The sequence below is a fragment of the Ptiloglossa arizonensis genome, chromosome 1 (assembly GCF_051014685.1).
Source record: "Ptiloglossa arizonensis isolate GNS036 chromosome 1, iyPtiAriz1_principal, whole genome shotgun sequence".
Classification (NCBI taxonomy): domain Eukaryota; kingdom Metazoa; phylum Arthropoda; class Insecta; order Hymenoptera; family Colletidae; genus Ptiloglossa; species Ptiloglossa arizonensis.
In genome coordinates this window covers 5,400,442-5,428,327 of record NC_135048.1, presented here as the reverse complement: position 1 = coordinate 5,428,327, position 27,886 = coordinate 5,400,442, and the positions used below count along the sequence as shown (strand labels likewise).

Here is a 27,886-nt window from a genome sequence, read left to right as displayed (position 1 = left end):
GTTTTATCATTGAGAAACTGGAATAAACTTGGAAAGAAGGTGCGATAGTGTCTAGAATCTCTAAGATGAATTTTGTTATCTTTTTTAATATAAATGCACAAAATGTAAAACGATTGTTTTATCATTGAGAAACTGGAATAAACTTGGAAGAAAAGTGCGATCGTGTCTAGAATCTCTGAGACGAACTTTGTTATCTTTTTTAATATAATGCACGAAATGTAAAATGGTTGCTTTGTCATTGATACAATGTTAGGAAGCCGTTCGTTAATTTTAGAACTTGATCAAGAAACTAGAAGTTTTCAATGTATATCATTCGTGTCAAAGTTTTGTGCAAACTGAAATGATCAAATGTTGGAATATAAATTTTAAATTGTAACTAAACTATTAAAAAAAGAAAACTTACTTTTTAAGGTTGCGTAACCAGCATGTAAAATTAAATTCTTTGTTCGAAATAAATTTTAAATAATATCTGAGTATTTAAATATTTAATATGTAAATAATGAAATATTTTGTTCTTCTTGAATTTACAAATAAAAGAAATATCGATTCTGATTGTAGAATTTGCAAATAAAAGAAAGAAAATCAATTACATTGAATACGCAAAAACATGTATATGTTTTTATATATTTAATACAATTTATTTTCTTTTTATTACGATTGCTTTCATTTTCTTTGTTGTTCGTTCCTCGATTATAAGTTAGGTTAGACTCGCTTTTTACATCACGCTGTATATGTATTTTTGTTATCTATGATACAATAAAGACGTTATCGTTAGTATTATTACATAAAACGTAGTTAAAAATAGCTCGTTTAAGACTAACAATTAGTCTTCGTTTACTTATTGCGTCAATAACCAGACTCTTGAGTACTCAAAACGTTACAATTAGCCCTTTCAATGCCTATACAAGATTCTTTCTGAAATATAAAAGCTAAAATTTATTCGAAAAGGATTAAAAAAAAAAAAAGAAAATAAACAATGCTTATTTTCAAATTAGAAATCCTATTCTGTATCGTTGCAGCTAATATTAACAATCACAATATCGCCAAATTGTGTTTCTTTGTGTTTACAAGTAATATCCTCGCATTATATTTGCATCGATACGAGCTCCAGGCGTTGAACAATGTTTAAACACACAAACACAATACGCACTTCGACGCGTAAAACGGAGTCGTACTGAGAGAAAAAAAAAGACGATGCAAACGCATAAAAGGCTTCCTGCAAGTTGCAGTGGGTTACGAAATGTTAACGAAGCCATTTTCATTCGCTCGTAAAACGATTGTTTTCGCGGTCGAGCGTATTGTTTCTTGCTCGACAATATTCACCGAGAAAGATACCGAGAGAGCCTTATAAAAGTAGATAGCCATTTACTAAAGCTCTATATGTACGTCCTCTAAAAGTGCACAGAGACATTTACGGATATCGTACATATACATACATACATACATACATACATACATACAAATAAATACATACAAACAAACACATACAAACAAACACATACAAACAAACACATACAAATACATACAAATACATACAAACAAACACACACACACACTCTCTAGGGTGTCCTAGTCATCGTGGTACAAACAGGAAGGTGAAGATTTTACAGTAAGAAACAAGTCGAAAATGTGAAATAAGATTTTTACGTTAAAAGTTTGATTTTCGAGTAATTCGACTTGGAATATTCTCTTGGTAGACGGGCACTTAACTATACCGTGGTTGAAAGGATCTCGATACAGACCATTATTTACTTTCCCATTTGTATACAATTGTATTGACACGACTTCGTACGGTCGTGATACAATGTGGTCTTACTATCTTACTGTCTGTTGTCTTACTATCTTACAATCTTTGGATCTCAACTATTGGTTACAATAGTAAGATACGTGGATGTGCCTCTTTTTTTCTTTTATGGACTTTTATTAAATCACAAGTTTATTTCGAAGATAACAGGAACCTTTAGCAGTCGAAAATAAGAATTTGATAGCATTTTATGAATCGAAGAAAGAAAGAGGAAACCGTGTACAATGATTTAATTTATAGAGTATAGTTATCCACCACGAATATCATTTTTAACAATTTATGCATCAGTAAAGCAAATCTTAAAAATTATGCGTCTTATTAGCAAACCCACTCTAAGCAGGCAGACATAGATAGCAGCACACAAAGACTGATAAGAAATCGATATTACGTACGATATTAATGCTATTTGTAAACGTCATACGATCTATATCGAGACCAACCACGTCATAGTTAAATACACGTGTATATGGAGAATATTCAAAGTCGATCTTTTTGAAAATAAAGCCTTGCACGAACAATTTTTATTTTTTATCGCAGACTCATTCCCTTTTCGATGGTACCATGTTTATCGATTCGTCGAATTGATTTTTGCACTTTATCCGTGAATTTTATTGCACAAACATTACATCGTTTAATTATTTTTTATACAAAATTATAGCGAGTAGCCAGGAACGTTGCCCATGTTATAATATATTTGTAAATGTTCGCAATAACTGTAACAAACTATCTCAATTATGATTATAACGAATAATTTAGAAAGAAGAAATCTATAAATCCTGTTCGTTAATTTGTTCGCTTAGATTTATCAAATTGGCAACTGTGCCTCTCAGGCATGTTGCCATCCGCGAGTAACGTTAGAAAGCCCTGTGCAAAAAAGTGGCATTTAAATTCCAGTCATCGTCCAGCGTTTGAGATATCAAGGAAGTGTAAAGATGTCGACGAATTTTTGTGGCGAGGTCATTGACCTGTAAAGGATCTTGCAACTGTATTCATATGAAATCCAATGTTTCTTAAATTTGAACATTTTTATCACACATTGGTGTTCATAATTCTTTGCAGTACTTGAATTAGAAAATTTGATCGAAAGCGTAGAAGAAAAGAAGATCTTCAAGAAACATTAGAAGTTATATCGATTAAAAAGTAACAATTTTCATGCAATCAACTAAAACTGATAATTGACAAACACGATGAAATTTTCTAGATAAAGACGTTAATTTTTGAACAAAATAATTTAGTACTTGATCGGTTAAACTTAATAAAATTAATAAACCAATTCGTTTATTAATTTTTATACTCAACCACTGTAACATTAATAGAACACGTTACTTTTCGTACTTATCTTTTCTACCTTCTACTCTCCTAACTTTTAATTCCATTCAAATTTCCGAATATTTGCAATTCGCCTCCCATCGTTTTCTCAGTCAAAACTTCAAATTGAATCTCCACCAAATTTTTTACTCATCGAAAACTTACAGTCCGATCGAATTTCCACCACTTTTTGCATTTATTCTGTACACATTCCACTTCGATCGTGCCCCAATCTACAACAACCCTTGCTTCGAGCATATCTGAAGCCACCCACGAAGTTCGTAGACGTCAAGGTTATTTAAAAAGAGAGAAAAAAAAAAGAAAAACGGATAGGCTTCATCATCGACCTACGTCACGCCTGAATTTCTGTCGAAGGCAACGATAAAGCGTACGCTTGGCCATGCACGAGCCAGAAAAGCGAGTTTACGCGGCCTCGGGCTGGTCACCGCCCCCACCGATCTCTCTTCACGGCGAAACTATTTCTAATAGTCGGCTACGAGCCGACAAAATCGACTCCGTGACGCCTCGAACAATAGGCAAATACGCCGAGCTGAATTAAGAACCATCGAGGAGAGCTTTCCTAACTTGAGAAACTGCCATCTCTATTGTGTTTGACTTTTCTTTTTCCATCTGTCCAAGAACTTTTTACATAACGACAAAAGTCACCGCTCGAGACGTTTTTAGGAACCTTAACGGAGGTTCTAGCGGGGCTGGAGAAAGTTCCAGTTAAGGGACACGGAGTATACGTATCAGTTCGAATGATATTCGTGGTAAAGGTTATGTTACAGTCGAAGGTACGAACTGAAGGCACCAATTTGTAGTTTGATATCGAAAATTAAACAAAACTGGGAGAACAGGAAGTGAAGAAACTCTGAAAGTATGGCAAACTTTCGAAATATCGAATATTAAAATTTGTGGTTCAACGATTGAGAATATTTATTGTAAATATAAATATTCTTTCTAGATTCTTTTACTCGTGAGTTTTAATTTACCAGTAACTGTAAATAAGTATTTAATTTACTAGTAACTGTAAATAAGTATTTAATTTACTAGTAACTGTAAATAAGTATTTAATTTACTAGTAATTGTAAATAAGTATTTAATTTACTAGTAACTGTAAATAAGTATTTAATTTACTAGTAACTGTAAATAAGTATTTAATTTACTAGTACATGGGCTCATGGGTAGCCATTTTGTAAGCAGATTTTACAGACTACAATCAAGAAATCTACTGTTCCTAAAATTTGAATGTTTTCAAAATCTTTTTACTGACATCTACAAATCTTTAAACGTTGTTTGTGCAAACTTTACTAACGTGAAATAAATTTCATCCATGGGTGGTGAATACTTCAAATTATTCTTGGGACCAGATTTTTTTAGAGAATAAAACTTTAAATTGACCGATTATTAATCGAGAAATTAATTTTCGTATAACATACTTCGGAAAAACTTTTTCTCCCGTCGCTTCGTTTATTTTCTCGCGACACATCGCTTTAATATTTTTCAGTGAAAACGATGCCCACCTGTCGTGGGCTACCCCGACAACAGGTAATATCCAGGAAATTGTCCATAAATTGGTGAAAGGGACAAGCTACGTGTTGCGAATATTACAGTAAAATTTCGCCGAAACTCGTACACGAGCAACAAATTCAGATTACATGCTTTCATTTACCGTTTACACTGTCACGATTTTTCGTTTCATTTATCCGAATAAAAATTATTCTACGAGAATTAAACAACATTTCAAGCTTCTAGATGATACAAATGTTCACGAGTGCTCGATCGGTGCACCGCGTGCGATAAACGCTCATGGGCGGTCCACGACCATGATTAATACACGTAACAGTGCAATTTTCATAGAAAAGGTACACACTGAATGTAGAAATTTCAACACCGACGGTTGAACACCTTATTCGTTCGAATTAAGTTATATTGCAACAAACGTATCACTTGGTTACTTCGCTACGAATAATTAGTAGGTTGTACTAGTTACAACCAACGTGACACGTTCAAATAAAAAAAAAAAAAAAGAAATGGTATCTAGTTACCACTGTGGTATTGAACAAAAAGATTCTCCAACGAAACGACTACGCTACGGAAGAAAGAAGCCTTTTATTAACAGCTTTGGAGCATCCATCTCGAGAGAAACTACTCCTGGTTTCAAACGTCAAAAACGAGGGCCTCAATTAACTTCATAGATTCAATTTCACGCGGCTGAAGGGGTCGATTCAATTCCAGTTTTCTTTGACCGCTTGAGCGATTCTTTCGTCCCAGTTCCATCAGAACGGAAACCTTCTGGCAGATACGAGAAGCACCTGTCGTCCTACTGCTTTAAGGTAAGCCGAATCGAAGAAGAACATTTCATTGGTCAAGGGCCGCAAGGTGCGCGTTACAAATGTCGCAACAGGTTGTACCATGTGCTCGATAACGCCCCATATTGCTTTTATGCACCTTTCTTGTCCCATAAAATTGCGCCCAGCTTCTTCCGTTCCGTGCTCCAAGGTGACCAATTTCATAACATTGAGAGTTTACAAACTTAAATAGTTACTTCGAATGTTTGCTCCGATCCACCGAATAGGAAACACGAATAGGTAACGAATGGTCGAATTTTATGAAATTTTGCGGCCAGAGAAGCGTATTTTTATTTTAGGTATAACAATTCACGTTCAATGCTTCAATTACGAAGAGAAAACTGATTCGAATCGAACAGAAGTGTTTCGAAATGAGAAAAGTCAGCTTTCAATCGTCTACGAATTGCAATATTATCTCGAACAATTTTTGGTCGCTTTAATAAAAAATGAAAGTACTCTTAAATATCTCCGTGTATTTTCGAGTATAATGTAACTGACACCAAGACGAGTTCGAGTCTGTTATGAAAAACGCTATCGTGGAACGTTGTTTAATTTGGATCGAATTACACGTTAAAAATGGTGACCGTTTACAGGAAACACGTTAACCATAAACGTATTACAAAAGGAGCATAAATAGCAGAAAGGTACATTTTTTCATTTGTGTACAATTGCATCGACACGACTTCGTACAGTTACACAATGTCACGATCTGTTGTTTCACTATCTTGCTATCGTTCGATCTCGACTATCAGTTTTTACGACCCTGTTACAATGATAAGATACATTAATCGAAAATACGTTGGATCACGGTAGACGTTCGAACAGTAGAAAGTTGTTTAATATTTTCGGGATTACTTTCGTGCGCGATTATGTAATTTGATCTAAATAGAGTAACTTTTCGCGATAGCGTTACGCTTAGTTCATCCTACAGTTATAAATTCAAGGTTGTAAGTCTAGCAAGTCGTTGAACTCGTCTTGACATCGGTTACGACGCTATGAAATTGAAAATACGTTCTGCCATTTAAGGTAATCTTGTCGTTTTATCGGAAAAGAAGGCGACTAACTTTTGTACGAAACACTTTTTGTCTGATTATCGCAAGTGTTTTGAAAAATCGTCACGACAGTTACGAGCTATATATTGTATATACGACTTCTAAAGGTGGATGATCACGTTCTCTAAAAGTGGACAGTCACCTACAAAGGAACGTATATAGTACATGCTCTGTGAACTGAACAGTGAATTATGGAGTGTGTACATATGCATTGTACAAATTGGACAGTAAATTATAGAAAATATAACAGGTTGCTCGATAAGTTTTTTCGTTCGATGAGAAATCTAGCTACAAGGTTCGTCGTTTTGTTTTTCCAAAAAATGGTACTACTATTCGATGAACGTGTGTGAAGTTTCGTGCAGATCTGTCCAGATTCGTACATTTACAATTGTTCAAAGTTGAAGTGTCGTAGTATTTTTTTTACAATGGGAAAAAACGACAAAACTTATCGAACAACATAGTATATGCACCGTATAAAATGGACAGTGAATTATAGAAAATATACAGTGTACACTCTATACAGTACACGATGGTGCAATAAACGCGTACCAATCTCTTCGATAAGAGTTACATTTTTTTTTTCTTTTCATTCACGTTGCATCGTCCCGCACAAAAGGGTTAATTTTAAGTCTCTGGTTTGTCATCTGTTTCAACATTCGTCAACGATATTTGTGCTTTAAATAAACAAGGGCTTCTTCTTTCTACGTTGCAAGTTTATCGACAACGTCTAAACACGGTATGTTTGATCGATACCTGTTCGTTCATTTTTCTCCATTGAAAAGCGGTCTCGATGTTTGTGATACTTCATTTGTGTTTGATAAGTGACGCAATGGTTCCGCGACGTTTTTCTCATACGCGTCACGCGTCACGGGGAATTTAAATGCCAGTGAATAGGGGCCCACGGTGGACAGGAGTGGAAGAATGAAAGTTTTCAACGCGCGACAAAAAGACAACAATGGAAAACGACGGGAAAAGGGGCGGCGAGAACGAAAGAGAAGATGAAAAAAGGAAAGAAAAAAAAAAAAAACAAAACAAAACAGGTGGAAAGCAGCACCTTTCCATGCTTGTAACTTTTTACGATTCGCGTGCTGGCTCTTAATTGCTGCAGCAGATGGTCGACCGACCAGTTGCATCGGTGCACCGTCGGTGCACCGATGCAGTGAGACTACAGAGATTAGGTAAGGGAAATCGATCGTATTTAAATTTCGTAATTTGAAACGCTGCGAGAAATAAGAATCGAGAAATGAACCGATGTACTTTATACGATTGCGAGCAAGAGGTAATCATTTCTGGAGACAAAAGAGACGTCGAACGATGAATGTATTCATCTTCTGCGAGCGAATCTCGCCTGCGTTGTCAACAGTGAACTTCTGGCAATTTGCATATGCATCCTCCGCACGTGTCAGTATGCATTTCTCTTTTCGACTTCGGAGACGTATCTAATTGTTTCGAAGAACGTGTAACTTATTTAAACGTTTCACCTGTAAAATTAACGTGCGATATTCAACGTGTTAACAATATCCGTGACACTTCCGATATTAACGAAAGATTTTTTTAAACAATTTTCTTCGCGATATTTTAATCGTTTTTTTTTTTTTTTTGAAGTTATAGTTTTTCACAAATTTCGCGAACGAAATGAATATTATAACAATGAAATACAACGCGTATTGTATTAAAAAACAAAAGAGGGAAGATATTGGGAAATTTGAGAAAACTTGTGCACTTTAAAAAGTGGTCGCAAGTAAAACGAAAGTGGATGCTAATTTACACTTGACCTTAACTCGGTATTTTCACTAACATTTTCTTCGCGATTAAGGGCTTATATTAGCATCGCTATATACACATCACGGTACAGACTAGTCTATGACACGACAGTCTTGTTTTTGCAAAAGAACGATTCGTTCCGCGTCCGTGCGTCGATCCAGCCGATGGCCTTGCAATCTTAAAAATTATTGCGCGGTCTAACTGCGCGGTTTTGTTATTTTCTATTTCACATCGCTTACTCGTACTTTCTGCTTCAGCTTGGCAAGCTTAAAGGAATTTTTTACGATACGCATTGGACGAATTGACGACGTTCTATTTGAACTAATACTCTTCGACGTGATTTTACTCTTATCACGTTCTCTATGAAAACCAATTGCATAAATATACGCTTTGCTAAATTGTATGTATAATTTTAGACGACGTACATACAAGCTCTCTCTAAATAAAAGTTTATTTTAGTGTATGTGTGTGTGTGTGTGTGTTTGTAAAATATGCGTATCCGCAAATATTGTTTTTGTATATGAAAAATAGGTACTGCAAAGGACGTATATAGACGTTCTTCGAGTAAGGAACTGTCCACTTTTACAGGAAGTACATATACAGGAAGTCCATTTTCAGAGAGTTTATATAAGCGTTCTTTCGTATATGATTCTGCACTGTGACGGGCATATTGCATATACGGTTTTGCATGATAATGCCTGTAACGGGTGTATATGTACGCACTTCGTGTATAATGGTGCATTAACAGATGCATATATACACTTTGTGTACAGTAGCGGACGAATGAATAAGACGAAAAGAAAATAAGAACAAAATTATCTATTTTGTACGGAAAACTTTTTGTACGGTGACGTAAATCGTTGAAATTATTTTGCTTTGTCTTTGCATATAATTGCGAACGTATATTCGATATTGGATAAGTAAAAGGAGAAAAGAATTATTTAGTTCCTTAAATGTTTGGAATAACGAGAATAACATGTTTGAACGGTTGAAAAAAGGCCAAAGTCACAAAAAAGGTGTGAAATAGTAACTATATATATTTACTAAACATTCTACGAGATGAATGGAACAGTGTTAATCGAGAAATTATGAAAGAAACTACTAATCGCCAAGATAGCAAAATTAGTAGAAGCAGTACATAAAGCATACTAAGGATGCATGAACGAAAAAAAGGCTATTATTAATTATTACTAACAATGTTGGTGAGATTTTGTGCAAATTGTTTGACATATTTTTCTATTCTACACGTAGGTTGTAATTTATAATATGGAAAAAGATTTTTTCCCGTTAAATATTGTAACGATTTCCATTGTTTTTTTTTTTTAGGCTTTACAATTATTTAGCACCATTTAGACTAGATTTTTGTTCTCTCACTTTTGAGCAAGGGATGTATACGAAGGACCTATATATATATATATATATATATACGATTTCCGTAAGGAATTCTGCATTTTCAGAGGACGTATATATACGGTTTTCGCGTTCAACCGAGCTTAACAACTTCGTGTCAAATCAAATGTTATTCTTCATGGATTTTCCTGTCGACTTAACATTTTTGTGTATCGATTTAAAATAAAGAATCAAACGAAGTTCTTGTCGTAACAGAATTACGCATTGTACGAACCTAAATCCTGTTTAAAAATGATAAAATTAACGATAATCTCTGGAATTCTCGAAAACTCGTACACTGCATTTTAAATAACAGTCCCTAGTTTACGAATCAACATTTTCTTATTTCAAACCTCCGAATTCTTGTCAATTGTGACAGCCAACGAACAATGTTTCACCAGAAAGGGGTTCTGGGAATAGCGAATAACTTCGCCATTTTGTACGATTTTTACTTTCGAAAAATTGTAAAACGAGGCTGTTAGTTGTATTTATATTCTCCGAAAAGGACTAGATTTTTCATTCGGTAACTACTCGGAGAAAAAATTCGGAAAATTTACCCATTTGTTCGCATCTCGGAGCGTAGTGTTTCCCGGTTTAATTCGCAGCACGAGCTATAAAATTTAAGCACCTTGGATGCCTCGAAGGACACGCGGTTTCTAATCGAGCGGTGGCAGGTGCACCGACGCATCGTCCAGAAGCCAGCCTCTTTCAGAAACTCGAGGAATTGCGCGGATTAAGCGAAATGAGCGTGGAATGATTAAGTGTAACCGAACTCTCGCGTGCCTTCAGCTTCTTATCGGTTAGAATCATCAGAAGTAAGCGGCTCGCCAACATCCGCATCGCCAGCAGACTATATCGGCCACTCCAGACACATTCGTGGAACGTTGGTCGCGTATTATGCGCGACAGGCCTAATGATTGAAAAAACAATATGGATATTAATTGGTAATTAATAGTCGAAGTAATTGCGGAGGGAAAACTGTCCGGCTCGTTAAGTTTCGCTTAATAATACGGGAAACGCGACAAGATCTGCATGCATAATCATCAGGCAGGTGATGGTGGTGGTGGTGGTGGTGGTGGTGGTGGTGGTTCGATTCAACGAGGATCGACTAGAAGGAATCGTATATCTTTGTGTTTCAATTTTTTTCATCTGATATTACCAATATCCACAATTTTCGTTGCTGAATATGAGAGAGAGAGAGAGAGAGAGAGAGAGAGAGAGAGAGAGAGAGAGAGAGAGAGAGAGAGAGAGAGAGATCGAACTGTCTAGAAATAGTATTTGGACGTGTTGCACGATGTTTGAACACGTTGACTGCCACACCAATTTTCCATCATTAAGGAAAGGAATATTTAAGGAAAACTGTATTCTTCCTTTTTTTTTTATCATTGGTTTAACGGCTAGATTTTTAGCAACGGTTTCAGTGGTATGTTTAATTATAGGCTCAATTTTATATTTGTTATTATATACATTGTACTTAGAACAGATCAGAATCGAATGGTTTATCGAGGTTGGAGCTTGGTATCCTCGATATTTGTTCGAACTATAACGCAAAAATTAGAAATATTCAATAGTTTTCTCGGGTACTTGTTAAAAGTAGTAATGTTGAACAGTTTCTTGGAGTACTCGTTAAAAGTAAAAATATTGAATAGTTGTATAGCATTACTAACGACGCTAATTTAAAAATTTACGATAGGGTTCGTTCCTTTTAAGCGGTTTAAAACGTCGTAAGTTTGGAACGCCGGTTACCAGTGACCACCGTGACATTCAACGCGTTAAATTATCAAAAATACGCGTCATGTCATTAAAGACAAAAAGGAGTAAAAGAAACGGTCGATTGTTACTTGACACACTTCTTCGAATTATTATCTGTAAGTTACCTGGGACCCAAAAAATGTTCACCTCAACCGTATGTATACCTACGTCGTAAAACATAGTTGTTTCTCAACATCGTATATGCGCGACACTAGTGAATTAGAAATTAATTTTACGTACAGTGCTCGTGCACATATACACAAAAGTTACAAGATTAACGTTTACAACGTTTGATGCTTTTGACAACTGCAAATTGAATTCGAACTTTCTAATCTTCTCAGAAACGCTAAGAATTTTCCACGATTATATAAAGCGAGGAGACAATTTTCAGAAACTTGGAATCAGAATTTTTGTTCAAAGTATCGAGAAGTAGTTTTGAAGGAGTCGTCAATTTTATGGTTTTAAGAGATTGAGCTGCTTTGGAGGATTTCGACAGGAGCCCCAAGGGAGAAAAGTTTAAAGAGTCTTTTTGATACGACAAAAGCTGAAAAGAAGGGGTTAAAACTTCGACAGCTGCTTCTTCTTCCATTCTTAACGTTTGTAAACAGCACGGTGCATACGAATTCGTATGTCGATTATAGAGGGTGTACGAATTTAATCTGTCGAAAAATGTTTAACTAATACACATCGTATCGATCGTAAGTATAGCATTAAACTTGTACATATAAAACATTGATGATTTCTTAGACGTATATATACACCCTCTGCAAGTGGACAGTCGTTAAGACTAGAAATATTAAAGTAAGTTTGACCTGTTTCGAGTTTCTTTTTAAAATCACTCAATTATTAACGATACTCTTGCCTAAATATTCAGGTAGTGAATTATTCAAATAGTGAATTAATTACATTCATAAATTGATTTGCCTTTTTCTCTTCCTAATTTCAAATAGGGAACCGTTCACGTCGCTAGTGCTAACAATGAACGTGTATATACGTCCCTTGTACTGGACAACTATACATACCTATATTCCCATATACTATATTTAGTTTAATGAATTTATTTCCACAATAAATTACTTCAGTAATAACATGTTACTTGTTACCACCATCATTCAACACAGAATGAGACACTTATACTGTCCACCCTAATTGTTTTTAATCCCAAATGCGACATATTCGAAGAGTTAGAAACTAATCTCAAATAATTTTACCAATTTCACGAAGACACTTAAAACGGGGACCATCCAAGACCCATTAATTATGATCGCCCACGCATTCGATCTTAGCAGTCAATTTTCATAATAATCAATACAATAATTTCGTAAGAATGAAATTACTTTTTTAAAATAAGCTGTTACTTGCATCGTAACCACCGTGACTCTAGAATAACTATTTCGTTCCATGCGCCGCAATTGTTCTCGGTCCCAAAATACGTCCAGGGAAGAAACTTAAAACGGAGACCACCGAAGGCCCATTAATTATGATCGCCCACGCATTCGATCTTAGCAGTCAATTTTCATAATAATCAATACAATAATTTCGTAAGAATGAAATTACTTTTTTAAAATAAGCTGTTACTTGCATCGTAACCACCGTGACTCTAGAATAACTATCTCGTTCCACGCGTCGCAATTATTCTCGGTCCCAAAATACATTTATGGAAGAAACTTAAAACGAAGATCACCTAAGACCCACTAATTGTGATCGCCCAAGCATTTGATCTTAGCCATCGATTTTCATAATAATTAATACAATAATTTCGTAAGAATGAAATTACTTTTGTGAAATAAGCTGTTACTTGCATCGTAACCACCGTGACTCTAGAGTAACTATCTCGTTCCACGCGCCGCAATTGTTCTCGGTTCCAAAATACGTCCATGGAAGAAACTTAAAACGAAGATCACCTAAGGCCCACTAATTGTGATCGCTCAAGCATTTGATCTTAGCCATCGATTTTCATAATAATCGATACAATAATTTCGTAAGAATGAAATTACTTTCGTAAAATAAGCTGTTACTTGCATCGTAACCACCGTGACTCTAGAATAACTATCTCGTTCCACGCGCCGCAATTGTTCTCGGTCCTAAAATACGTCCATGGAAGAAACTTAAAACGGAGACCACTCGAGTCTCGGTAACCACGATCGCCCGAAGTACTCGATCTTAGCCACCCGGACGAGAAAAAAGTTTCAATCACCGGTTCGCGTCAGTCTGGCCAGCAGTCCAATCATCCCTACTTGTACCTGATATCCAAAGATTAACAGGTGACGCTTTCCATTGCAATTACACCGCACCTGGCCCAGACATCCGCGCGAGCACCGTGACGAATCGCGCTCCACCCAGGCTCGCTTTCACAGCCTCCGTACACCAGGTAGGGAGAGGAAGGTGGCTTCCTTCGTGGCAGATCTCGGTCGAGCACACCCAGTATGCACCAGAGAAGATCCGGCGGGGTTTCTTGACTCGCGGAGGAAGAAAGGGGTGCACGCGGGTTTATTCACGGACGCAGCTGCCTTGGACGTCGAACGCTGGGCCCGGTGCAGCCCTGAAAGGGCCAGGATGTCGTCAGCGACGACGACGACGGACGCACCTGGCCCCTCACCTGCTCCCCTCCTTTCTGCGGCATTCGCAGCCAGCGGACACAGTACACGGGCCCAGCCGGCCGGAATTCTCCTCTATGGGCATTTTCGCGTCATCTAACGTAGCACGGTGTCGTACACGTTTGGCCCACGGGGACTTCGTGCTACTTTTTTGCCAACGTTTTAGGGGTTCGAGCCTGGGAAGGTAGAGATTTTCTGGGACCTTCGTGGCAGGATGCTCTCGTACACCATGCCACGATTGTTTTAAACCCCTTGCAAATCCGATCTCTGAATGAATCCTGAGTTTTGGATCGGTACACGATCGGAAAGAAAAATTCTTCTCCGAAGTGTCCGATCTAAATTAGGTTAGGTTAGGTTACGACACGATTGCAGTCAATTTCTGAATGAATCCTGAGTTTTTGATCGGTACACGATTGAAAAGAAAAATTCTACTGCAAAGTGTCTGGTCCGAGTTAGGTGAGACTAGGTTAGGTTATGTTACGACAGGACTGAATGAGTTTTGAATCGGTATACAATTAAAAAGAAAAATTCTAATGCAAAATGTCTGGTTCGAGATAGGTTAAGTTAGGTAACGACACGATTGCAGTGAATCTCTGAATGAATCCTAAGTTTTGGATCGGTACACGATTGAAAAGAAAAATTCTACTGCAAAGTGTCTGGTTCGAGTTAGGTTAGACTAGGTTAGGTTACATTACGACAGGATTGCGGTACGATCTCTGAATGAGTCCTGAGTTTTGGATCGGTACACGATTAAAAAGAAAAATTCTACTGCAAAATGTCTGGTTCGAGATTGATTAGGTTAGGTTACGACACGATTGCAGTGGATCTCTGAAGGAATTCTGAGTTTTTGATCGGTACACGATTGAAAAGAAAAATTCTTCTTTAAAGTGTCCGATCTAAATTAGGTTAGGTTAGGTTACGACACGATTGCAGCCAATCTCTGAATAAGTCCTAAGTTTTGGATCGATACACGATTGAAAAGAAAAATTCTACTGCAAAGTGCCTGATCTGAATTAGGTTAGGTTAGGTTACGACACTCATCACATATGAATAGCGTATCAAATTTACGTTAACACATTTAGATATAAATAGACATCTCTCGCTAGGTATCTTTTATTTTAGCCAAAAATATTTTGTTAAAGAATAATTCCGTCTCATTGGATTTTCGAGCAAACAATTACAGTATGTAGCAAGAATATTGTACCATTTTCAACATCTTAGTTCTATTCGCAGGTTCAATTTGTGAAACTAGTATAAAATTACATTTCACAATAAGATTCATTTTGTTCAATGAAGAAACCAGCAAAACTAAAAGGGTACCTACGTTAATAATCTACTGATAATCGATCAGAACCGTTGCGTCTGCCTATTTTGTTTAATTACATTCAACATGTGTCTAAAAGGTTCCTGACCTATTTATATACGTATTTAGATAAATTTCAAGCATGGAGCATTTACAGTGAAACTAAAATGAAAGAAAATTACGTTGCTCGTGACTACAATCGGTAATCCGATCAACAACCCATCGAAACGGGAACCCCCTGTTTCCGGGTCGCCGCTGAATTTCGTAATTTCAACTGGTGTCCGACGTCCGATCGATAAACTTTTTCGTGCCTGTTGCACGCGTGCCAGTGCAATGTGCATTCCGGCGTGGTGCAGGTGCATTACGCCCTCAGCTAACACCTTCCTGTTTATTTTCCGATGATTAGTCAGCGGTCGTTCTTTCCTTTTTGTTACACGACTCGGCGAGCACGAGCCGCAACACCACCCTACACCGAGTATGCATATTGCTTTGGGGGAACGAAATTGGCCCCAAAACAGCAATTACCCTTTCAACGTTTCGACTGTTTACGGGACAATTATCCGATCAACCTCACCACCGGGTTTTCGCTTTCTAACCATGCTTTTACACCCTGGGTCAAACTTTTCCCACTCGTGCGTAACAATTAGAGACACTAAATAATATCGTGTAATTGAAATTTACAGCGACAGAAAGTGTTGAAAAGAAATTTGAGAAGGGTGATTCAAGTTCTAAGATTTTTTTCATTCGGAGGATAATTAAGAATTTAGAAGCAACTTCGCTTTTAAACGTTTAAAATACCATGCTTTGCATTTTTATTTAAATAACGATGTATCGTTCTTTAAAAAACGAGCAAATGTATGGAGAAACATATAAAATCGAAAATACCTGTTAGTTTTTCAAATACTATTTCCTAGTTTTAGGAAAAGCAGAACTAAAAGGGTATCTACGTTAATAATATATTAATAATCTATTTTGTTTAATTACATCTAACATGTGTCTGAAAGGTTCCTGGCCTATTTATACGTATTTAAATAAATTTCAGACTTGGAGCAATTACAGTCGAACTAAAATGAAAGAAAATTTTTGTCAAGTTTAAGCAAAGCCAAGTTTCAATAATTCTCCCGTAAAACAATTATGATTTGTTCTATAACAATTTACTAATACTTTGAAAGTTTCCGAATGGAAAATTACCTTGTTTTTAGACATTTCTTCCAACTGAAATATAGTAAAAAATTGGTATCAGCTATGGAGAAATTTTTCATTGATTCGTATCGTCATAATTAAATTTCCAAAGGTGCGATACATTCGCAATTTGTCCGCGTTTCTTTCAAAATAGTTATTCGTACGATTCCACAGCTTGCTGGATATTTATCAAAAATCGAACGATAAAAAGACACCAATTTAAACGCTACGTTCAATCTAGATCACTCAAAGTTACAAATGGTCCACCAAACTCATTCCTGGACGATGAATGCAGTTACACTGCTAACATTCCTCGTTCAGATAAGCGGGCCAAACGTGCAAATATTTGTCGAAAAAGAACCAACGCACCTTGAGCGACAATAACATATACTCTACAATATAAAACATCTATAAACACTGTTAATTTATAGAACATTATATCGAAACCTTGATTACAAGAATATTGGTCGCAATCTCATTTTTGAACCATGCTTTCACACCCTGGGTCAAACTTTTCCCTCTCGCGCGTAACAATTACAAACTCTAAATAATATCGCGTGATTGAAATTTACAGCGACAGAAAGCATTAAAAAAAAAAAAAAAATTTGAAAAATGTGATTCAAGTTCCATCTAAGATTTTTCCAATCGGAGGATAATTAAGAATTCAGAATCAACTTCGCTTTTAATCATTTAAAATACCATGCTTTGCACTTTCGTTTAAATAACGATGTATCGTTCTTTAATATACTACGTGCTATAGATCGCAATAACGAATACACGAAAACTGTCACACGAGAGGGGTGGTCGCAATTTTGTACCGTGCTACAGGAGAGGGTTACCCACCTGCCACCGTTTCTACCGTGATCCTGTCACAGAAGGCACGAGAATACGTAAAGTCCCCGTTTCCAAATGATATATCACGAGTCTCTCGTACGTGTTTTCTTCTTCCATCGAAATATTTTTATCGCGCGTACCCTTCGACTCGCGTCGTGGCGTCGCGGTTTCTCAATCGTCCGTTACAGAAACTTCCACGAGCAACGAGCCAGCGAATCGTACGAAAATCGCTCGTGAGCCCCGAGATCGACGGAAGACGACACCGATGTTCCGGACGCAATCGAGCGAGCCGAGAGTGGCTGGAAATTAAATAACGTTCCCCGTATCAGTCGTTATCTATTTAGGCTTGCTTAGGCTATCGCTTGTTTGCCCGGGGAGCTCAGTTACGCTTTCGTGTTCTCGAAAAGCGGGAATTCGTTGCGCGACACTGTCCATTCGGCTCTCTCCTTCTCTCTCTCTCTCTCTCTCTCTCTCTCTCTCTCTCTCCCTCTCTCTCTCGCTCGCTCGCTCGCTCGCTCTGTTCCATCGTGGAGGTATTTAAAACCCGGGCTATGCCTCCGGTTGCTCAACGACGCAGGCTACCCAGGGGATTCTTTATTGCGTAGGTATTCGCGTTTGCGAAACACACCATTTTGTTGACGCTGTCCTGACTTCGCGCAATGCGATACTCGACGCTGGTGTCGGTTAGACCCCTACAATGCTTCCGAAATGTTCAAAGGTTGACAACATCCATTTTCTTTTTTCCCATCGCGACTTTTAAAAGCGAATCTGTTCGACTGGGTGTACTTTATTCGAGAAACGATTGCGTATCGTTAATGATGTTATCGTTGGAATGTAACAAGTGCAAGTAGATCTCGAATGGAACGTTACTCGACAATTCATTCACATCGATCGCGAAAGAGTAGGTTACTAGATATTGAATATTAAATTGTCACGTGTGGACGTCAAGAGGGTATTTATTCAATTAACCACTTTTACGGTTCAATTTGTTCGAAATTGAATTATACGGTAGAAGATACATTTTGAAAAAGGAGGTTTACATTAACGTGGAAATTTCGTTTGGTATGCGATTCATTGCGATGAAAATGTTTGTCAATCTGAAATTACATTAGCAATGTGAATGTCAAACGTGATGAGTTGCTCTTAGGGTTACTATAAATTATTGAGGGTTAATTATTTGAAAATTGACAGGCAGAAGTTATCTACCTTGTTATTTTTATTATTATTATTAAACGTTTTTATACAAAGATAAATAACAATCGAGATACGTGTAATCGAGTTCCTAAGATGATGTGCAGTCGAAAGTGTGCGTTACAAAATCTAACCGCAATTGTAAAACTTTACCTCATTGTATTCTGTGTTGCGGTATTAATTGAAATCGTTGTAATACCTTGATAAGAATTTTTGCTGGTCGCATGGGCCGTAGTAAGCAATGGAATTTCATAGATCTTAAAATAGCAGAAATTAAAGTTCCTTGTGGCACTGATTATAATTATCTTTTTTTTTTCTCGCTGAGACTTTCAAAGCCAAAAGGTTATCTGTGACGGCACAGTTACAGCTGAAGTAATGTGTTTACTGGAAAATGATAAAATCTAGTAAATGAAGTAATAAGCCCGAATAAAAAGGAGAATTCTCCGAGGATAATTTAAACAGATGTGGAGTATAATATTAATTTTGTCCTGAATTTACAATACGAGTGAGACATTTGAGAAACTGATGCGGAAGAAATATATAAATACCCATATACTCATTGCCACCTACGCCTGGGGCCACCAATATAAATAATTCTATTTTAAAAACATTTAAATTTTGAAAATGTAGTAGTTTGAGAAACTTTATGTCATCGATGTGTTTCGACTTTGAATCAACGATACATTAAAAAAAAAAACACGACAAGTGCTTTTTTGCGAAAAAGCAAAACTTAATTCGAGCAATTTTCAATAACGATAAAAATAATACAAATATTACCGATTCTTGTAAACTGTAAGAAATATCGATGAATCGATAATGATTCATACTTTCTCGTCTAATTGTTAAATTACTCGCTTCTAATATCAAGTAACTATAAAAGTTACAAATATAATTTTTCTGTGTGACGAAAAAAATCAAAACGTATCAAATATATAATTATTTTAATATACAAACTTTGTTCGTTCCTCCAGGCCCCTCATCAGATATTCCTGATGAATTAGCAAGAACTTGTGAAACTTATTAATTAATGTAATGCGATTGGGGAGAGGAAGACGCATCCATAATCGTGTAAAGTCTAGCAACAACTGTGCTCTGTTAAATCGAATGTTTTTGTAACAAACTTTTGCAACTAACGATGTCCTCAGGGGCGCGTCCCGGCATTCTAATCGAAGATGACACCCAAGACTATTTTCGGCCGAAGATCTAGCAGTTTTCACGCGATACAATGACTCACTGACTCGATCTAGTTAAAATCTAGTAAATTGTCTACTTTTTTTTACGAAGGTACAATAAACCAGTTCAAAACATGTACTGTCATTATTTATTTCGTTTTTAACCCACTCTTCCATATTTCTAAATCCAACGAAAGAAAGAATTCTCCTCTGAATTTTTCTAACAGAAAATCGACGAAATATTTTCGATGGCGTTACTTTTATTCGATAAACGAGAAGTTGACATTTTCAATTTTTAACCATGTAACGATAAATTCGGCTAGAGTAGCTGGTAAAAGGTACCGAAATTTTTAAAAGAAATTTTAATCTTTTTCTCATTATTGATTTGTGTAATACTTAACGTTAAAAGTATTTCTTTGAAAATGTTCCAATTTTATATTTTTCGTTTGTCTAGATGAAGATACATAGATTTATTATAATTTATACATTTAAATTAAGTGCGATTATGTGTAAATTGAAGACTGAAGAAAATGATAGGTCTTTTTAAGTCTGGACTAGAATATGTCAAGTACAGGTCTAGGTTAGATTAAAATTAAGTGTGAACTACAACTAAACCCGAGTGAGAAGTAGATATAGTTAGAATGGCATCTCTATATTAGGTCTGCACAAACGTAGATTAAATCTACATTAAATAGACGATGGTGAATTTTCATCATCTACCTAAGATATTAGCTACCCCTAATGCTAGAATGTGTTAAGCTTAGGCCTAAGGCGGATCTAATTAGTTCTAAGCTACACTTGTACTAAAGTCAGAACTAGTTCTGTGCTAGATATACCCCAAACTGCCCTAAATCCTGCCTAGATACTATTCAGACTAGAACTCTCATTAGACATATATCAAACATAGACGATCCAGTACTAGAACAATGTCAAATCTTGTATTTTAAATATAGGATGAGCCTGATCGAACCTGTATTAAATCTTCCTGTAAAATTTACGAACGTTGTATCATCGATTGATTGAAAAGTTTCTAAACTAGATCAACACTAGAGCCAGAAATAAATATGCATTAAATGTACCCTACCGTATCTGATGTTTAAATCCTGTCTACGTTAGATTTAGGTTGATGAGGTCTACGTTAGATCTTCCTGTAAAATTTACGAACGATGTATCATCGATTGATTGAAAAGTTTCTAAACTAGACCAACACTAGAGCCAGAAATAAGTATGCATTAAATGTACCCTACCACATCTGATGTTTAAATCCTGTCTACGTTAAATCTAGGTTGATGAGATCTACGTTAGATCTTCCTGTAAAATTTACGAACGATGTATCATCGATTGATTGAAAAGTTTCTAAACTAGACCAACACTAGAGCCAGAAATAAGTATGCATTAAATGTACCCTATCGTATCTGATGTTTAAATCCTGTCTACGTTAAATCTAGGTTGATGAGATCTACGTTAGATCTTCCTGTCAAATTTACGAACGATGTATCATCGATTGATTGAAAAGTTTCTAAACTAGACCAACACTAGAGCCAGAAATAAGTATGCATTAAATGTACCCTACCGTATCTGATGTTTAAATCCTGTCTACGTTAAATCTAGGTTGATGAGATCTACGTTAGATCTTCCTGTGAAATTTACGAACGATGTATCATCGATTGATTGAAAAGTTTCTAAACTAGACCAACACTAGAGCCAGAAATAAGTATGCATTAAATGTACCCTACCGTATCTGATGTTTAAATCTTGTCTACGTTAGATCTAGGCTGATGGTACGTCAGGTTCTACACTAATGTTTATCCTACATATCGGATTGAAATCTGTGTTAAACCTTCCTCTTAAACCTCTACTAAAAGTGTCTCCAGTCGATTCGAAAGTTTCACAATGACCAAATAACAAAGTAGCCGGTTTCGTGTACTCTTCCAATTCTCTGAATAACAAAATGAACCATGAATGCTTTCTCGTGCTTTACTAAAAAACAAGCCGTTACACTGGATCGCGTGTCGATCGATAAGGCTATCCGTGCGACAGGTTATCACCAGTTCGAGATTCGGCAGCGACGACGGCCATTTAACGGTCTTGTCGAGGAACGGGCCAGAAAATAGGAGTGCTTAGATACGGATAACGTGTTCTATTTTCGATCGTTTCGCCAAATGGTGAGAGAAGTGTACCGTAAACTTTTCCTATGAAAGTTTCGTGGCATTAGTATACAGACACGCGGATCGATACCGGCTGCGATACATTTTAACGTTAAGGGAAATCCACCGCGCGTTTGACCCAGCTGACACCTCATTTAGAATCGCAAAGAGGGGAAATAAATATCGTGCGCTCAAGTTTTTCGGCGATAAACAAGAACGTGCGAGTAACGTGAAAGACGTGACTGAAACAAAAAAAAAAAAAAAATACAAATACACTTTCAGTACGTCCGTCCGATGCTTTTCGATTATGGAGGTGTACGAGCTTCTGAATATTTAGGACAACTTGACTGCAGAATTATTCAACAAGGAAGAAGTCCTTGAGTCGCAGAGTCTTGTCAACAAAATTTTGAAACATCATTTCTTCGTATATTGACTGTCACTTTAGCCGTGTATTGAATTTTTATTTACACGTGCAGGTAGCTTGAAAAAAAAAAAGAAGAAGAAGAAGAAGAAAAAATCATTCGCCCGCGATGGTATAAATTCATATGTTTTTCGAGATTTGAAGTTTCAACGTAGGAAAAGATTAATCTAAAAAATGTTTCACGAGGACAAATTTTTTCTACGTATTGTACAAGCTGTTCCCAATACGTGGTTAAATTTCAATATATTTTTAGAATGTGTACTCTCAATGTGTACTTGTTACGTAGATTTGGTACATAAACTTGGAATATTCTATACTCATTATAATGGTAAAGAGTGTCATACAAACACAGATTAGTAAGTATTTCTTTTTCGAGTTACAAACCTTGAAAGTTTTACATTAGTGGGAATATTTCAAAATCCGTATAAACTGTCACGCATGTAAATATCTTTCACAATCATGGTTAAACATTGAAAAATATTAATAATCGTAGTACCGATTAAATGATGATCTCTTAGTTCCAGTTCGAACATTTCGTTCAATTTACAATTTTAAAAGGGGGAAAAACATACCTGGCCGTTGTATAAATCTTTTTCAACGTTACAAAATCAAGTTAATCGTTAAACAAGTCTAAAAGAAGAAACGAACTTTCAATAAACGGTGACAACAAATTCCTAACAATTGTGAAGCTTATACTATCGATATCTTCCAATGGATTAGACGTAGAAAGCTGAACCGCTAATTATCGGTTAATTTATCGCAAAAGGATCTTTTTCTCCAGATAGAAAAGGTGGAAGGTATCGCATGATTGAAATCGGTCACATGATTCTCCATCGAAAACCTATTCACGACATTCCTCTACTATACCTGAGACTTATCATGTACCGAGGTGCAATTAGCGATAAGCTCGATGCGTTTCATTAACGCATAGTGTTTTATCGGTGAAAGGTGATAGTGTTTACTAACAGGATTTTCCTTCTTCCTCTTATCGCTAATAATAAAAAGACCGCACCGACTCTACTTAAGTACTTGTATTTATAATAACTGTACTATCGGGGGTTCCTTTGTCGTTCTCCAAGGAGAATTATTTTTAAACCTATTTGAACGTATATTGTAAAATACTGCACATTTGTCGCGCCGTTATGAATTAATATTAAACACTTAAATCAAATAGGATTTAAAACAGTTGTCCGATTGTCTCACGGAAGAAACCAAGAGAAACTATTAATCAGTTGGTTCGATGATGTTTAATATTCAGAAATGAAATTGATTATTTGCAAATAATGTGAATTTTAAGAAGTAACGTTTAATTTTCAATCGAAATAAAACTATTGGTTATCTTCTTCTCTTTCTATCCGTTTACATTAAACTATTTTAGAAAAAACTGACACTGAATTAATTAACTTTAGAGCTGGTACTGAAATGATCCATTTGCAACTTTACAAAAGCAAACTGTCAATGGTTCTGATATTCTTTTTTTCGAAATTGTTGACTTTTCTAATGTGTCTTTTACGTCCAAAAGTAATAAAACTATTCTTTTCAATCTGTGCTTATTACAACTTTTGTTTATTCTCCAAGTGTAAGACGAGCCTGACAAATTTTCAACAAGACTTTAAACTCATCTTGTACAAGTTCAGTTTACGTGTCACTACATAGTAGCGATACATAAATTATTCTACTGCGAAAAAATGTAAAAATGATCCAATCTAGATAATGTTTGGAGTAAGTCTGGTTAAAGATAGATCAAATCTGTCTTAGAAGGATGATAAGTCTTCTTAAGTGTATACAAGAATGTATTAGATAGAGGTATACGTCTGAACTAGTATTAGAGCTAGAATTAGAACTGGATATGTGTTAGGTATAGCTCACACAACGATAGGTGTATATCTTTTCCTAGATTGTATCCAGACTAGGACTACTTATGCTAGGATGTATTAAACATAGACCAACTAGTCCTAGGACACCGTTAGATCTGGGTTAACTATATGTACAGTTTGCTTTATGTTAGGTACATGTACTTTTCTAGATTGTATCCAAACCAGAGCTACTTATGCTATGTGTGTATTAAGTATAGCCAATTCTAAGACTCCGTTAGATCTGGGTTACGGTTACGTATGTTAAGTATATGAGTTAAATTCTTTTGAACTCGCAAACTGTAAATGAAAAACATTGAAAAATTCCACAATAATCGAACAACAAAGATGTTGAATAACAGTATAATAACCGTGTACATGAAACGTTCTACTGGAAGAATATGTAAATGAAATATTTTACAATTTTGTACACCACGATGTATACCAAACCGTGTAGCTCACTTGGTCCTTTCAAGTATACGTAATTTAAAAAATGTTCCAAAAATTAGTCCCCGGACACAAGATTCGTAAAAATAAAGTCAAAAATCGGCGAGCAATACTTACCAGTATGAAAAGTTAATTTTTTTGAAGTTGCAAATCGAGCATCTTTGAACATTTGGATCTTCCAGTGATGAACAGTTCTGAGCTACGCTAGAAATACCAGTGACACGAGCTACACTGTGACACTAGTCGATGTGGCCTAAGAAGGACTAACGACACGAGGTACCATAAACTAGTAACGTAACCTACGCTAGAACGATCTACTCGTTTCACTCGTCCCTGTCTATCATAACTTTCCATCCACTTGCGATTGGCTACCATCATCCGTCCGACTTGTTCAGCACCGAGTGCAGAAAAGTTGGTATCGGAGAGCCGATTAATTGTCCGACGGTCAGAAATATGCATAGAACAGGAACAAAACAAGGTGAGCACTTACCCATAAGTCATCCAGGGTGATGGAGTTATCCGTGTAGAAAACGAGCACCTCAGCGGTGAGCGGCGACGGTTCTCGCAGTTTCGAGGCGAGAAGCAGGCAGGCGGTTCCTAGCAGCTGCAGCTGCGACTTCCTGATCGGGCAGATCGAGAGGAACCTGTCGACGTAGTTCATCGAGAGGGGAAAGACCTCGTCCTGGCACTTCTGCTCCTCGCATACCTGCCACGGATCATCAAGAACGAGATTAGAAGTGTGTCCCCGCTTCGTTGAACTGTCTGAATGGCCGGTTGGAAGTTGGAACAAAGGACGATCAAGGGGTTGCTCTCAACAATTTGTCCCTTTGCGGTACCAAGGATCGAGGGAACGGTGATTCGGTTACTTTTCTCCCCGATTGATATTTCAGAATTAGGGGAAGTGGCGGATACCTGGGATCGAGTTGATCGGAATGCGGGTATACAGTTATGTCGCCAGGTAACCAGGAGTTTTGTTCATTTTCTGAAACGTCTCCGACGTGAAAACGAGAGAGTCTGATTTATACCATTTCACGCGGTGAACACCTTTGGAAAATTAAAGTTACAACACTGGTTTTATTTCGAAAAGTTTTTCCTAGATAAAATGTGTGATCATAGAGTTTTTGGATACTGTACGATTTTGCGTTTGTTTGTGTTGGAATGTTTACGAAGGAATTGGACAAAATTGATTCCTTCGAAAACGAGAGAGTCTGATTTATACCATTTCACGCGGTGAACACCTTTGGAAAATTAAAGTTACAACACTGGTTTTATTTCGAAAAGTTTTTCCTAGATAAAATGTGTGATCATAGAGTTTTTGGATACTGTACGATTTTGCGTTTGTTTGTGTTGGAATGTTTACGAAGGAATTGAACAAAATTGATCCCTTCGAAAACGAGAGAGTCTGATTTATATTATTTCACGCGGTGAACACCTTTGGAAAATTAAAGTTACGACACTGGTTTTATTTCGAAAAGTTTTTCCTAGATAAAATAGTGTTTTTTCAATGTGTGATCATAGAGTTCTTGGATACTGTACGATTTTGCGTTTGTTTGTGTTGGAATGTTCCAACACAACATTGAAGGAATTGGACAAAATTGATCCCTTCTGAATTCATACAGATTGAACAAGATTTTAATAGTAATATTTTTACATGTGTGGAAATAAACAAATTATACTTTTATTTTGAAGAAAAAAAAGGAACAAAACAAACAAGTTTCTATTGGTATTATTCACAGCGCTCGAATTTTATGTTTATTCGTCTTTTCAGATATGCAATTTTGAATGTTCGGTATTATCGTGAGCTTCGATGACACATTTTCTTGTTGTTTCAATAAATGAATCCATTAATGGAAAAGGAATTTTTATTTTATTTTCTCGTATATTACTTCCTTTATATTTTATTATTCTGATTCATAACCGTTTAGCTTCATTTTAAACCACCTCAACGAGCTATACCAATGGTGAAATAATCATACCAGACAATTAAAGAATAATGAGATATCGAGAGTTCAAGATTCTTACTATAATGAATTTAGTATCTGAAATATAATAGTACATAGGAGAATACTACAAATATTTGTTCTCAAAACAATCGAGAAAGGAGTGACTTTTCAATTGCCCAAACTCGTTTGAAACGATTGAAACGAATATTTCATTGTAATTATTTACCAAATCGGGATGTATTACAGTTCAAAGAGGAGAACATTTAACAACGCTACGGACAGTGTTAAGATCGTCGGTTGCACGAAAATCGAAGCACGACAAATTAGTGAAATACTGAAGAAGAGATAGGCGCGGGCACGTCGAACCGGATTTCCTCTCTTCGTAACTTAACATCGTGGCTTTAGCTAATCGATCACCCTGGGGCACAGGTCGGGAACCTCGGTTTTTGTTTTCAAAGCATTCTCGAGAAGAAGATACAATCGATACAGTCGATGCTGAGGAAGAGTATGAAGAGTTCTCGACGTGGAACGAAATTCCAGTTCGAAGGGCCGAAAAGACTCTCGTCTGAACGATTATAATTCTCTCCCAACAGAGTCTCGTATTCAAGATGTAATTGCATACAAAATATCAATTGATTACCTAACTATTTTTTCCATTGATGTTTACACAAGTAAACATTTTAATCTCCATTTCCACACACGTTTCGTATTATCTTGTTATCACACTTTGACAAAAAAATTCTGCGTCAGTTTGAGAGAGATATCGCAAAATTTTTTAAATACTTAAGTTATGACATCGTATTATTCTGACCAAAAAATGCATCTTCTGACAAAGATGCATTTTATATGCATTTGACTTTGACAATGAAAGCGCTGTAACCGCGAAAATATCTCGTATATTGTTTAAGAAACTTTATCAACATCTTCGTGAGACCAGTTCATTTGAAACACGATATCGAGATTTGAAAAGGTTTAGGTTCATTTCTACTTCTGATAAAGAAACTCTTAACATTCGCACCCCAACTTGAGCACGTATCGTACTGTTTGTATTCGCTGATTTCTACAAAACATGACACGAATAATAATAATAGATAATGAGAATATAACACAAAATAAATATATCTAATCCTGCCTCAATGTCGTTTTGCGATATACTAGGTTGTTCATAGTCGATGAAGCTTATTGAACAACCTATCACATCCACCATCGCGTGGAACTTGATACTTACAATTATCTCCATTGCCTGTTGACTGGTGAAAAGGTAAATTATAATTAGTAATAATCAGAAATCGTATATGAAAATGTTGTGGAACTTTCGAACATTTTCTACATTGGAACACGGTGAATTACATTTTCTAAACCGTGTTTAATATCGA

General features: G+C 36.3%; 1 protein-coding gene across 2 annotated transcripts in view; it reads right to left on the bottom strand.

Moving 5' to 3' along the window:
* Positions 1 to 27,886, bottom strand: part of Cycd (cyclin D) — a 75,857-nt gene that overhangs the window by 36,160 nt on the left and 11,811 nt on the right. For both annotated transcript variants that reach the window (XM_076324343.1, XM_076324348.1), the window contains exon 2: positions 25,058 to 25,273. In XM_076324343.1, coding sequence (XP_076180458.1) covers positions 25,058 to 25,273 — 216 coding nt within the window. The remainder of the gene's footprint in view (positions 1 to 25,057; positions 25,274 to 27,886) is intronic.